Source organism: Panthera uncia (genome assembly GCF_023721935.1).
Source record: "Panthera uncia isolate 11264 chromosome D3 unlocalized genomic scaffold, Puncia_PCG_1.0 HiC_scaffold_8, whole genome shotgun sequence".
NCBI lineage: Eukaryota > Metazoa > Chordata > Mammalia > Carnivora > Felidae > Panthera > Panthera uncia.
The window spans coordinates 58,042,318-58,055,942 of NW_026057586.1; the positions used below are offsets into that span (position 1 = coordinate 58,042,318).

Here is a 13,625-nt window from a genome sequence, read left to right on the forward strand (position 1 = left end):
TCTGCTTTTGTAGCGCAAAGCAGGAGAAGAGGTAATAAGCAAGGCTGTGCTCCAGTGAAACCCATTTACAAAACACACTGTGGGTTGATTTATCCCGAGGGCTTTAGATTGCCAACCCCTGTTCTAGATGAATTTTTGAGTCTAAAATTTTACCAAGTCTTTTCCCACTCTTACCTCCTTCACGTATACACAGTAGTGTTTGTGTGTGTGAATATGTGTGTGTGTGCATATGCGTGTGTATATACACACACACTCATACTTTTCGTGTATATATGTTTGTATATTTTATTTTCATACACATTACAGTATATATATGGAAAGAGAGGAATTTGGTTAAAATGCCATCGTACTAAACAATGATGTGGGAGAAATGTGACATCTCTATAAAATAGGGTCTTCTCATCAGCATCAAGCATTCCTTTACATCTGTCACCAAAATTGTATGGTTTCTTTCATCTAGGTCCTGCCAATTTCTGGTTAATTTTAATCTTTGCATTGTTTTTCATTGTAGTTCTCCCTTTAACTGGGATCTGTGTTGGGGATCCCATGCCCCCCCAACTGTTCCATGATTCTCTAGAAGGATCACGGGACTCGGGTAGTTGTACTCAGGGCTCAGCGAGGGGAAAGACCCATCAGGCTGGCAGGAGGAATCTGTGTCCAGACTCCCCACTGGCTGCCTCCCAGCGGAAGTGCTCACACAGAAGGTGCTCCTTCCTCCCCCGCCGAAATGCAACACCATAATTATTCTGTCTCCACTTCTAGCTTTCATCTCACCTCCAGATACTTTTCTTTCATTGTGTGCAGAATGTGCTTTGCACTCATAGGGAGAAGGTGATGTGGTACAGGGTGACTCGAAGAGCCACGGGCTCACCGCGCTGACCTCGGTCCTGGAATTAGATCCCAGAAATTGAACCTTTGGGAATGGTTTCTCTCCCTGCTTCTTTATTGGAACTCTCCTCTGTAGTAAATCGCCAGAAGTGTTCATCTCGCTCAGCTCATTCAAATCAAAGAAACTCTTCACTTCAGCATGAAGAATCTTGGAAAGCCTACATACTATGGGTGGTAAATCTCAAACCCTAAGATGGGCTTCACATAGCCTGTTGGAGAAAGCTGGTTCTCTTTGTAGTTTGACCCTGCCTTTACCAAAAAGGCTAAAGGAAGTAAAGCTGCTTCTGCAGCAGGGATTTAGAAATAAGCTTCCACACATCCGCCTTGGTTGACCAGGGAGTGCCCACACTCCCTGCTGATTCTGTAACTTTCTCACCCTTCTCTCAATTACCTTTTTTTTTTTTTTTTTTTTTTCCCCTTTAGGCCTCTGGCCTCCGGCCTCCTAAGAGGCTAAGGGGCTGGAATTTTAATTGTTCGATAAATTTCATCCAGTGAAGGGCACTGCCTGGCCATCTGTGAGTGAGGGCACTTTGAACGCAAACAGAACTGAGTTCATTACCGTAGGTCTGACTGTGATGTAAGTGACTTGTGTGAGAGCCTCCTTCCTAGGCTATTTTGGCAGGTGGGTTGCAGCAAAGGAATGAAGCAAAGAGGCTCTGAGCACCCTTGAGATGAACTCCCAGATGTTCCAAGCATCCAGGTCCACGCCTCAAGGAGGGCAGGGAGACTCCTTCCCAGTCTCAGGCTTACCAGGGTCTGAATGAAAGCCCCCAAGTCTTTAGCTTTCCAAACTGCCTTCTCCTGGCTTGTCTCAGGATTCCATTAATCTTTTCAGGTTTCACATCCCTCTATCTCCCCCTAGGATGTTTCTGGCTCTTCCCGCCAGTCCTTGCGGTATTCATACTTTATTTTAGTATTTCAGACACATTTCTTGCCGAAAGCAGGCATAGGTATACTGCATTGTATGTGAAACTAGGCAGGGACCCAGCCCACTGAAGGACACGGCCAAGGCCACTTCACATGAATGAGTTATGGCCTTACAAGACCTTAAAGATGTAGGGTTAGTCATGAATTGGAGGGGGCTGTGGCTGAAGACTGTTGCATCCTAGATTAGGTGTTCTCCATAAACCTGCACCACCCTTCTCTTCCTTCCTACCACTTTGTTATCTGGCCATTTACCCTTAGGCACTCAGGAAACAGCGTTTGACTTTGATATTAGCCCCAACAAAGCCTAATTAGGAAGGCAGGGCAGCTCCAGAAATACCTTGTGTCTATTTCCCAAACTACCTACCTCTCTCCTCTCTTCTTCCCACTGTTACAAATCGTCCAAACCACCCTTCCTTTTCATTAAACTGAATAATTGAAGAATATTCCAAACACAATCATTAGGGTTCAGAGACCTTGCCAGGCTTCTTCTACAGCATTTAAACAGTGACTCTGAGGGGCGCCTGGGCGGATCCATCGGTTAAGCCTCCGACTTCGGCTCAGGTCATGAGTTCACTGTCTGTGAGTTCGAGCCCCACGTAGGGCTCTGTGCTGTCAGCTCAGAGCCTGGAGCCTGCTTCGGATTCTGTCTCCCTCTCTCTCTGCCCCTCCCCTGCTTGCACTCTCTCTCAAAAATAAATAAAGATTTAAAAAACAAATAAATAAACATTGACTTTGAGTGGTTCCTTGATTCCTGTGGGGAAGAAAAGGACCTCCATCCATTGTGTGTGTCCCCTACCAGTGGGGACGGCGTGTGCCTAGTCCAGCTCCTGCACGTGACCTCCCCGTAACAGAATGTCCCTTGGATCTATTTCAGAGTTCCCTGAAAAGAAGAGGCAGCCGGGAAACGTACAAAGAAAAGAAAACCTTGAACCAGGTAAGCAGAAGTATCATTCTAATGTTACACCTCCTCGAGGGGCTGTCACCTCATTTTGAATGGTCTCAAAAGCGTGAGAACACTGCCTTTAAAATATTCAAAGAAACGTTACCTGCCAACAAATTTGGACTTGCTCAAAACCTCCATGGGGTGAAAATGTTCTTTCTAAACCACCAACTCCTCCTTTTTTGTTTCTCACACTGATAAGCTGGTGACTTCTTCAAGAAAGACAAGAACAGACTGGCTCTGTGCAAAACATAATTTTGTGTAATTCAGGGCTCTCTGGCAGCATCCACAACTGGTAAAACGTATTTTGGCCGTCAGTCATTCACACAGTAAAATAGGTCAGCTAGTGAGGTGTTGGCTCGTTCATTCATAAGGCATTGTTTTGAACATTGGCTTTTTTGTTTGTTTGTTGTTGTTTAACGGGTAAGCTGAACAGTATCTTAAACTGTCCTTACTGAAAGTGAGATGTTCTCGCCAGAAGATGGTAAAAACGTAGCCCTTTCTTTGTACACGGTTTGTGTTCTGCAGAATTTTCTGAGCGCTTCCCAACACAGGCTTTACTGGATTCCTCCCTTCTTTTTTTGAAAAAAAGAAATGCCTCTAGTATGAGGTGTTGGAGAGAACAAAGGCATTCGTGGGGCATCAGCTCCCCGAGTGATCGGAGCAAGTAGTAATTAGAGAGACTCAAGAAGTCCGGGTAACTGAGAGCTCCGTTGACCTGCCCCGTGAACTCCACTCTTGATCCCCTTTGGTTTTGCCATTATCCAAACTCACTGATGCCCAGAATGTCCTTCACAGAGGACTGGGCCGTGTGAACAGCAGGAATGCCGAAGATTAACCTTTCTCTCCTGCCCTCTCTCCTCCCCTGACCTCACTTTGGCATCCACTAGTAACAGGGAAAGTAAAATCTGCAGTCCCTGTGCTGGGGGCTTGGAGTGTCCCGGGCCTTGAGTGTGCTTCAGCTCCCTGGCTCTTGAGCAGGGAAGATCTCCCTTCAAAGGGTAACAGCTTCCCTGCTACGGAACATAGCACTGCCTTCACCTGTGGGTAACCCAGGCTGTGAACGGCCGTCACTGCCTCTCAGGAGTGTCTGAGAAATATTCCGGGCACCGGGAATGCGTTACGTTCCCCCTCCGCCCGCGGTACCATTGAGAAAGGAGTTTCTGTCCAGCAGAGCGGTGGAACCGAGCGCCTTGGAAACTGCAGGTCTGCAGCCAAAACTCAAAGGAAACCGGCACCCCGGCGCAAGGTAGGAACGTGAGTAGTCAGCGCTTGGGGTGCTGGCTAGACGTCAGACTTGCAAGCCAAAGAATATATACCCAGAGCGATATATTTTTGTTGCTTGACAAGGCCTTTCCAGCTGCTGCTGCTGCTGGTGGTGGTGGTGGTCCCGTGTGTGTCTTCCCCTCCATCCCGTGCTTGCCTTCTCTGCCTGCCACAGGACCTGTGTCGTGTGGAAAGCGTGACTGGACCTTCTGCTCTCATACTGCGTTCCTGGAGCTATCTGATGATCTCTTGAAACCAGAGCTTGATATCCTTCAGCTTAGGATTCAGCCTAGACCCCTCCCCCAGAATGCTGGCAGAGTCTTAGAAAGTGTATGGTTACAAGATAAGATGGGGGGACCCAGCCTCCTGCTGCTCTAGCTGAGGCTGTGATTCCCCATCTTATGAGAAGGAGTGGCTCCGTGCCCCCAGAAGAGGTGAAGCCCGGCTCCCTGCTCCCCCCTCCCCCGCTCAATGGGAACCGGCAGGCGCAGCGCCTAGCTCCAGCCGCCTGGACCCGAGGGAGCAAGTCTGACCCTTTTGCTAAATACACACACTCCCTTGGCTTCAGAGATTGTCTTTCTTTGGAAAACTGCTTTGGCATCGGTCGCAGGCCTGGTAGTGCATGGGCGTTGGGTAGAAATGGCAGCATGCTTTAATCGTGTTAGAATTCCTGGGGTGTGTGTGTCTGTGTGTGTGTGTGTGTGTGTGTGTGTGTGTGTGTGTGTGTAGTTTCTGTCTTTAAGGAACAAGAAGATTTTTTTTGGATACTTTATCAATCAGGTAATCTACCAATCAGACCCTCCTTAGGGTATGTCATAGAATCTTCTTCTTTAACTGACTGGGGTCTAGGTTCAAGAAGAAGGAGGGGAATGGTTTTGGTTTCAGTCAGATTTGTGGGTCATGGTGGGCAGGGGAAAGGAGGTGTGAGGTTTAAGGTTTCCAGAAATCGAGGTGATGAGAAGGCTCTTTGGGACTTTCTACACTAAGCATTTAGAGTTGAGCATTTCCGAACCCTTGGGGAAGACGCGGGTTGCGTGCGCCTCTCAGAGATCCTACCCCTTTCCTCAGTTTCTCAGTTCAACTTTTGGGGGAAGACCCTCAGGGAAGATCACGTGAGACTTTCAGATTTTGGTCTGAGACAAAAACTTCCTGAGCTGTGCAGGTCACCTTGCCCCTTATCCCCACGTTTCAGGCCTGGCCTCCACCGCACCGAGGCCTCACCAGCTGCAGGTTTCCACGGAAGTGGCGTCAGGGCATGGGTCACAGCAGGGGGTCTTGCCCCTGCTTGGGTCTGCCCAGGCTCAAGGTGGGCAGATGGTGGGGTTCCCTTGAGGCTGGTGACACTCTCTTCCATGATATCAGCTGCCGCTTTCAGGCACAAAAGGTGAATTTCTCTGGTTCAAGGTGGAGACGGGATCATTTAAGGACAAAGGGCACACACTGACTACCAAGTTAATGCTGGGGCTGAGGGCACTGCGATACCTTCCTATCCTAGGCTTTCACTCCCAAACTAAACCATTTACAAAGCGTTGACCATCTGTCTCCACTGGTATGTGCGTTTGCGTATTAAAACTCCATTCCTTCATGTGAACAGCAGAGACCTCTCTGTGTATTTGGATGCATAGATTTCTTGCAAATCTATGTTTATCAAATAATGGAAAGGGTGCTTTTGATCTGCTTTCAAAAGTTTTAAGAAGCTGGGGTCATTTAAAAGTAACATGCCCGTTTCTGGTGCAGGGTAGATTCTCAATATTCACTGAAAGAATGAATGAATCCACAAATAAGCATGCTTTTATCCTTAGTATTAGAATTAAAAACAATGTCTTTTACAGCCTATGTGTTCTATGTAGGCCCTTTAAAATAGATCTCTTGTTACCCCAGCAGTGATGATAATCCATTTTGCTCAGTATGAGTGGGCAGACAGCTTTATTACCAGTTGGTCACAAAAACCCTCTTTATGTCTGCTTGACCAAAACCAAACCAAATCCTTAGTGTATTGGGTTCTTAGAGCACAAATACCATACTCTCCTGTCAGTGACATTTGTATTATTCTCCTAATGCACAAAGAAGACAAAAGCCAGAGTTACTGACCCCTTTTTCCAATATTAATTACTCTTCAGACAAAGAGGAGAGGTAATTTCAGGGTGCTACTGTGGAGATTTACCATGTACAATTTGTGCAGTACGTTATCCCGTTTGACCTTCACAATGACCTTGTCATTGAGTGAGGATCTTGCTTTAGGCATAAGGAGACAGATTTCACCAGGGCTCTGTGATCAGCCCATGGTGTCATGGACAGAAGGGGCAGAAGCGGAACCCACTTCTGGCAGGACTGATTTACCCTTTGCTCAAAGGGTGGCAGTGAGAGCCTGTCCCTCCAAAGGCACCCAGGTAGCACCAGGGCCTGCTCTCCATATGGCACTGGCTCACAGATTGGCCTTAGATTTTTCCTGAGTCTTCCCTGTCTCATCAGGGTTTTTTTTTTCCTTCCATGATCTTGGGGTGCAGGAGGAGGGATCTAGGCAGGGTAAAAGGAAGACAGGAGGCACCAATGTGGCTATTTCTGTATCTTACTGCCCAAGGGTGAGCGTGTGGCAAGACCATGGCAGAGAAGGAGTGTGAAAGCTGCATCTAACTCCACTATACGATTTGAGCACAAAACAATGATTAAAAGTTCGTTCTCCCCAAGAGGGTTGACGTGTTCTAGAGATTGGTTTGATGACTCTCCCTCTCCTGGGGCGGATGGAGTATGGCTACCATGGAGCATGTTGTTGAGACTCTCAGGGTGATGGGGAAGCCTTTGCTGAAGTCTTTGCCCCCACGGCAGTCTTTTGAAACTTCTGGTAGCCAAACGGGAATGATTCATGAAATTGGTCATTTTTCCCATTCGCTGGACGTGCCTAGTAAAACATTTGTGCAGGCCTGTATCAGAGCTCATGTAGTTCCGAGGCATTGAGATCTGCATTGAGAAGGCACAATCAACTTTCCAAATGGTTCAAAACGTGCCTTCTGGACCTCAACCACACAGTGAGGGCTTTCAGCAGCAGAGAGTCTGCTTCAGGGACCCTCCAGAATCTTCTACCAGTGAGAACCACTTCTCCAGTTTTGGAACACTTAACTCCACCCTTGGGTTTCTGAGTTTAATTTCCTGCTGTGCTACAGCAAGTGAAGGGAGCGGAACAGAACAAAAGTTCTGACGTTGCCCTTGCCTGGTGAAAGGTTGTGAGTAACCCAGGTGTTAGGTCTGCAACCACAATTCATCCTGACCACGTGGTACTTGCTCCACACCTCGACTTCCAAAACCGCCTCCTGCCTATCATCCTGTGTTGTCATCCTTCCGTCATCCTTGTGATATGCTGGGGGTGGGGAGACGAGGGCAGGAGCAGAGCTGAATTGCCACGTCTCGGGGTCTCAGCAAATCCATAGAATGCGGGGCTCTGACTAGGACCTCTCTGTCCTGGTAATACCTGTGGATTGCTGGCCACCGTAGATGAGGGAGGTCCACACTGTGGAGGAAGTGAGTGGCGACACGTGGAAGTAGCTACCGAAGCCTGTCTGCTACACCGGGCTTAGTGAGGGGTTCTGGCCTCTCTCACCGGTGCTCGCGATTAGTCGGATTGGACCCACAAAATAAGGACGAACCTTTGTGCTGCTAACAGACACTGGGTTTCATTCCGTTTTCTGCCCTCTTCACTCATCACCTGTGTGATGGATTCCATGTGCATGTTTCCCCCCAAACGAATCGTTTGGTTTCTTTGGTTTCTGTGAGAAAGCAACAGACCGAAGGCCTTTGCGGTGTCCCCTACGTGAAGGCCTGGGCTCACCTCGGCTTTGTCGGCTCCTTCTACCTGTAACTCGACGCACTGACAGAAAGATGGTTGTTTTGTGTTTGTGTGCGCGTCGGGGGCGAGGTGCAAGGGAAATCATCAAAAACACGAACATTTGGTATTTTCAAATAACCCTTCTCTCGGGCTGTTCTCTCCTGGCAGGATGACAGTGCCGATTTGAAGTGCCAGCTTCAGTTTGCCAAAGAGGAAGGCTCCCTGATGCGTAAAAAGATGGCCAAGCTGGGGAGGGAGAAGGACGAGCTGGAACAGGAGCTCCAGAAGTACAAGGCCGTCTACGGTGACGTGGACAGCCCTCTCCCCACGGGGGAGGCGGGCGGGCCGCCCAGCACCAGGGAGGCCGAGCTGAAGCTGCGACTCAAGTTGGTTGAGGAAGAAGCCAACATCTTAGGCCGCAAGGTCGTGGAGCTGGAGGTGGAGAACCGAGGCCTCAAAGCAGAAATGGAGGACCTGCGGGTCCAGTATGAGCGAGAGGGTGCGGGCCGGGACCACGCCCCAAGCATTCCTACCTCACCCTTCGGCGACTCCCTGGAGTCCTCGACGGAGCTCCGCCGGCACCTGCAGTTTGTGCAGGAGGAAGCGGAGCTGCTCCGGAGGTCCATATCCGAGATCGAAGACCACAACCGGCAGCTGACCCATGAGCTGAGCAAGGTCAAGTTTGAGCCCCGGCCGGAGCCCGGGTGGCTGGCGGACGGCACGGGCACAGGCACGGGCGTGGGCAGCGGGGCACCTCTGCAGGAGGAGCTGAAGTCAGCCCGGCTGCAGATCAACGAGCTGAGCGGGAAGGTGCTGAAACTGCAGTATGAGAACCGGGTGCTCCTGTCCAACGCGCAGCGCTACGACCCGGCCGCCCACCTGGGCCTACGTGCCCCGAGCCCCCGGGACAGTGACGCGGACAGCGACCAGGGCAAGAAGGAGAGCGACGGGGAGGAAGGCCGCCAGCCCCAGCCCAAACGGGAAGGCCCTATCGGCGGCGAGAGCGACTCAGAGGACATGTGCGAGAAGACGTCGGGCTTTGGCAGCGGGAAGCCGTCGGAGGCGAGCGATCCGTGTCCAGCCGAGCTCCTGAGGGCCAGGGAGGACACCGAGTGCCTGGCGAGCATAAAGCACGAGGCCGAGCGCCTCGAGCGGACCGTGGAGCGCCTCATCACAGACACCGCCGGCTTCGGGGACGACGTGGGGCCGCAGGGCGGTGGCGAGGCCTCGCCGGGGTCTGGCGTCCAGGGGGCAGGGGAGACGGGCGAGGGGGGCAAGAAGGAGCCCCCGCTGCTGGGGACCATCAACTCGAGGATGAAGGCTTTCAGGAAGGAGCTGCAGGCCTTCCTGGAGCAGGTGAACCGGATCGGGGACGGCCTGAGGGAGCGCCTGGAGGGCCTGTCCCCGCTGCCCCACCTCACGGAGTCTTCCAGCTTTCTCTCCACTGTGACCTCTGTATCCCGGGACTCCCCCGTCGGGAACCTGGGCAAGGAGCTGGTCCCGGACCTGCAGGTAAGGGGGCTCCTGGCTCTGCCTCCCTGCTCCGTTTTGCTCTTCCTCCTTCTCGCTGGCATTGCTGCACTTGAACTCATTCTGCTCACGGCTGCTTGGTTATGATTTCAAACCTGCATTGTACTAAAGCCTCAAGTGTCAACCAAATCCTTTCTATTGGCTGGGTTTCTTTTCTTTTTTTTTTTTCTTTTTTTTTTTTTTTTGTTTTTTTTTTTTTCTTTTTTTTTTTTTCTTTTTTCCCCTCTTTTTTTTTTTTTCTTTTTTAAACTGCGCCGCTGCTCTTGGCTTAGAGGCCCTCCCTCATGACACAAGGCTCACCCCAATGGAAGCGATAGGGATCGACGCAGTCCGTCCTTTCTCCTTTTTTTTTTGGTGTCTCAAACGACCGGCTGTCCCGATGAAGAAGCAGAGGAGTTTAAAAACAAAGTACAAACTCATTTCACAGTCAGGATACTTAGCAGACTCGCTCAGGAGCGTTTGCATCCCTGCTTGGGTTGATTGCTGGAGGGACACAGTACAGTTCTGCAAAGCCCTAGGCAGCCAGGCCCAGCGGCTCCTGCTGGAAGATGAGCCAGAGTGGGGAGAGGAGTCGGCCCCCGGGAGAAGGATGGCTCTGATGGAGAAAGTCGCTGCCCTCCGTGAGCCGAGGGTATGGCGGAGTGGAGTGGCCTTCCAAGGACTGCTTTCCTATGCATCGCCCTTGGGTGCATGACCCAGCTGCCTCCTGGATTATGGCTTTTGCTGCTCGACCACAAGCGAGGAAGGAGGAGCCTTGTTTCCGTATCCTTCGTGGGTGTGTGCTTGCAGTTCAGTCTGATTCACGCATCCCCATTGCATGCGCCTCATAACCAGTGTTCTGCCTTCTTCCCCCCTCTGTTTCTCTTTTTGCTTTCCAGATCTCTCACCCATCGTCTTGCGCATCCCCATTTTGGCTCTGTCCTCGTCACTCTTGTACGGTGCTGTGTCTGTTCATGCTTTTCCTCGTCTGGTGGTGGTTTCAGTTGTCTGCCTTGCCCACTTTTGTTTTCTCGAGCCCCAGTCCCTACCCCCCCCCACCACCACGCCCTTCCCCTTTGTTGTTTATTTAAAATTCAAAACCAAACCAAAGCAAACCAAATCCCTCCCATGCACCTAACAGTCCAAACTGAGAGGTCAGCCGGAGTGGCAGCCGGGTCAGGAACGCGGGGAAGAGCCGGAACAGCTGCACCGCCGGGCTGATGGGGACGCTGGGAGCTGCCAGCAGGCAGGCCAGAGCTACTTCAGTCTAGAGGTCAGCACCCCCTGCCCTCCCACCCCTCCTTTTGCTGTGTGGCTGGCTGTGTGATGTTTCCTCCCTGGGTCCAAGGCCCTTAGGGGATGTGGTGGGCTGAGATGGAACGAGGCAGGACTCCCGGGTACTCAAACCATTGCATGCAAATGGAAGACAAGGGTCTGCACAGGGTGAATGCCAGCGGACTGCCAGCACCCGGGTCCGACGGCCATCGTCCCGCCCACGGGCGCCGGGAGCTTTAGCAAAACATAGGAGACTGATTGGTGAGTGTTCCGTAGCTTTGTGTCAAACACTAGAAAAAGCAGGCATGAAAACCAAGCACTGTGTTTGCTGGTGTGGAGGAAACTGTCCTTCCCTGTGTCTCATGTGGCCTGTCCTGTAGTTTCTGGTGACAGTGCTCCAGCCGGTGAGCAGAAGCAGGGAGTGCGCTCCCGGCCTGGGGGCTCTTCAGCAGGCTCTGTTGCCATGGTAACCTCTTGTCAACAAAGCTCCCAGACACCCTAGATGCTCCATCGCGCAAAACAGTTGTCAGCCGTCCTGTTGGTGAAAGCTCTTCCTGCCAAGTAATTCCACCCAGGACAGAGAGACAGGTGTCCCCGAGGAATGACTCGCTGGCTCCGGTACTGCTGGTCAGGGTGAGTGATTGCAGGAGTAGAGCATCCTGCTCCACGTTAGGAAAGGTCTAGCTGAAGAGGCTTCATTTCCCAGCCCCAGCAGGGATGTTACTGCTCAGCTCTAAGACATCCCGGTGGCTCCCAAACAGCAGAGGTGACAAAGACAGGGGACTCACTCCTGGAAGCACACTGAAGCTCACTCAGCAAAAGAGTCAGGCATTTGACTACGAAGGGATGCTCACAGAGGCACTTGGGGTAGAGCAGCACCTGTGCCCTTGAGCTCAGCTTGCAGCCAGCGCCTTGGGTAGCTGCGGGTCCTGACATCACAGGTCGGCGCACAGGGCTGCTGGCTTACCCAGAGCTGAGCTCACGTATCTCTGGTCTGGGCTTTTCCCCTGTCCTGTAAGAGTATGTCACATCCCTACCCTCATTGATTTGGGCGTACGGTAACACATTTAAACTGTCCTTGAAAGGCTTCCATGAAAACAAAAACAGTTTTCGGAAATATCCTGTGTAGTCCCACCATCCTTATATTATTTGGCAGAGGCCCAGCTTGTCCGAGAAGGTAGCATCCAGGTCCTTGCCCCAAAGGGAAGAATGTAACGATGAGTCACACAGAGCCGTGACAAGGAGGCAGCCCTCATGCTGAGGGCCGAGCACACGTCAGGGCCAAGCTCCCAGAAAGCAAGCAGGAGCCCAGTGTGCTGTGCGGAGCCTCCACAGACGATCACAGGTACCCCGGGCCTTCCCGGCTGGAAGAACGAGCATCTGTAATTTAGAAAACGTTTTCTGGACACTGTCTTTGGGCCCGGAGTTGGGCATATATCGCAGCATATCATTTCTAGTGTGTTTCATTCCAAACTTGCAGGTAAGATGTCCCTAGATTTTATACCAAAAGTGAAAGCAAACACCACCTAGTTGGGGGTTTCCCCAAATACAGATTTAGTGATTGTTGTGTCTTATAACTCTGCAACTTTCGCGGTAAGCCCCTTTGATCGGCCTGTGCCCCACACAGGGTCTTTATCTGAGAATGCTGCTTTGCTTGGGCAGTAGCAACCTCACAATTGTGTACATTTCAAAAGAACTGAATGATTCCTCTCCAGGATGGAACCCTCAGGAAGACACATTTCCTAGTCCGCAGCTAACACTGTACCACTAGCTCTTTCTAGCAGGGAGGTCACGCTGTGCTGGAATCCAGTCTGGCACGGGCGTCAGGATCCCTGGGCTCAAGCCCAGCTTTGTCCGTTACTAGCTCTTTCTCAAGCAAGTCTCAGCCTCTTGTTTTCTCATCTGTGAAATGGGAGGAGAAATACTGTTCCCCCTGACTCACGTGATTACTCGTAGATTCTCAGAGCCGATGAGCTATTGAGAAAGTACCCCGAAAAGCGCTGGACGCTCTGGAAATGTAAAGTGTGGCTATGGATAAAGAGGGAAATATGCCCTGCCACTGAAGATGGCCAGGTGGGAAGCGGTGTCACAGCTGCCCTAGCTGTGGTTCCAGTGTCCTCTGCCCCCCCAGAGCGCAGATTTTTTACTGGCTGCTTCCTGATGCTGTACCAGCATAGCTCCGGCTAAACAAGGCAGCCCTGCGCTCTCTGATCGCTGTTTGAGGATAACTGCAGCTTCCTCCTCGTTTAACATTCAAGGCACGTCACATGCCGCCTTGCTTAGTTAAACTCTGAGGAAATGTTGCTTAATGCCGGGGCGTCGAGAAGCTTCCCCATTGCCTGCCATACACACACACGGCATTGTGTAGCTTTGGAAACCAGCAACTTCGGGGAGAGGAAAATACTGTGTTGAATCAAACTGAGTGTTGTGCGAAAATAAACCTCCGTGAGCGATAGATTAGCAGAGTTAGCTGGTGCCACGTGGTGACTTAGGATCCCTGCACGATAGAGCTCGGGAGGGAATGTCGGATCTTCAGGCTAAGGGCCTCATTCTGAGCGTGAGAAAATCGAGGTCTGAGAGTGAGGTGGCTTGCCAGGAAGTCCCCGGGTATTTGGTGCTCGAGGCGGGGCGGGTCCCGAAGGGACTCCTCAGGCCTGGTTCAGCCCTTTCCCCACCCTGACGTGGGGGGTGGGGGGTGCTGCTCAGAAGAGCTCCATCTCCTGTGGAGGATGTTCTGAAACCCAGATCGCTGGGGTGAGTGACGGCACACCTAGTTCTCTTGCCATGCATGGTATGTTGCCTTCTTTACACATCTGTCCAGTTTCCTTTCATTTTATAAATTTTGATGACAAAGGGAAAAAGCTCATCGTGAAAGGCAAGGCCCAGGCAGCATCATTTCCTAGAAGGGGGAATAGTATTAATCGGGACTTGAGCATCCTTTGTTCTGACTATTCCCTAAGGCATTTCAGACGGAAGGTTCAGTTATATATGTGCAAACAC

General features: G+C 51.2%; 1 protein-coding gene across 2 annotated transcripts in view; it reads left to right on the forward strand.

Moving 5' to 3' along the window:
- The window catches only part of MTCL1 (microtubule crosslinking factor 1), a 129,615-nt gene that overhangs the window by 72,340 nt on the left and 43,650 nt on the right, over positions 1–13,625 (forward strand). For both annotated transcript variants that reach the window (XM_049620414.1, XM_049620413.1), the window contains exons 4-6: positions 2,690–2,749; positions 8,010–9,353; positions 10,492–10,623. In XM_049620414.1, coding sequence (XP_049476371.1) covers positions 2,690–2,749; positions 8,010–9,353; positions 10,492–10,623 — 1,536 coding nt within the window. The remainder of the gene's footprint in view (positions 1–2,689; positions 2,750–8,009; positions 9,354–10,491; positions 10,624–13,625) is intronic.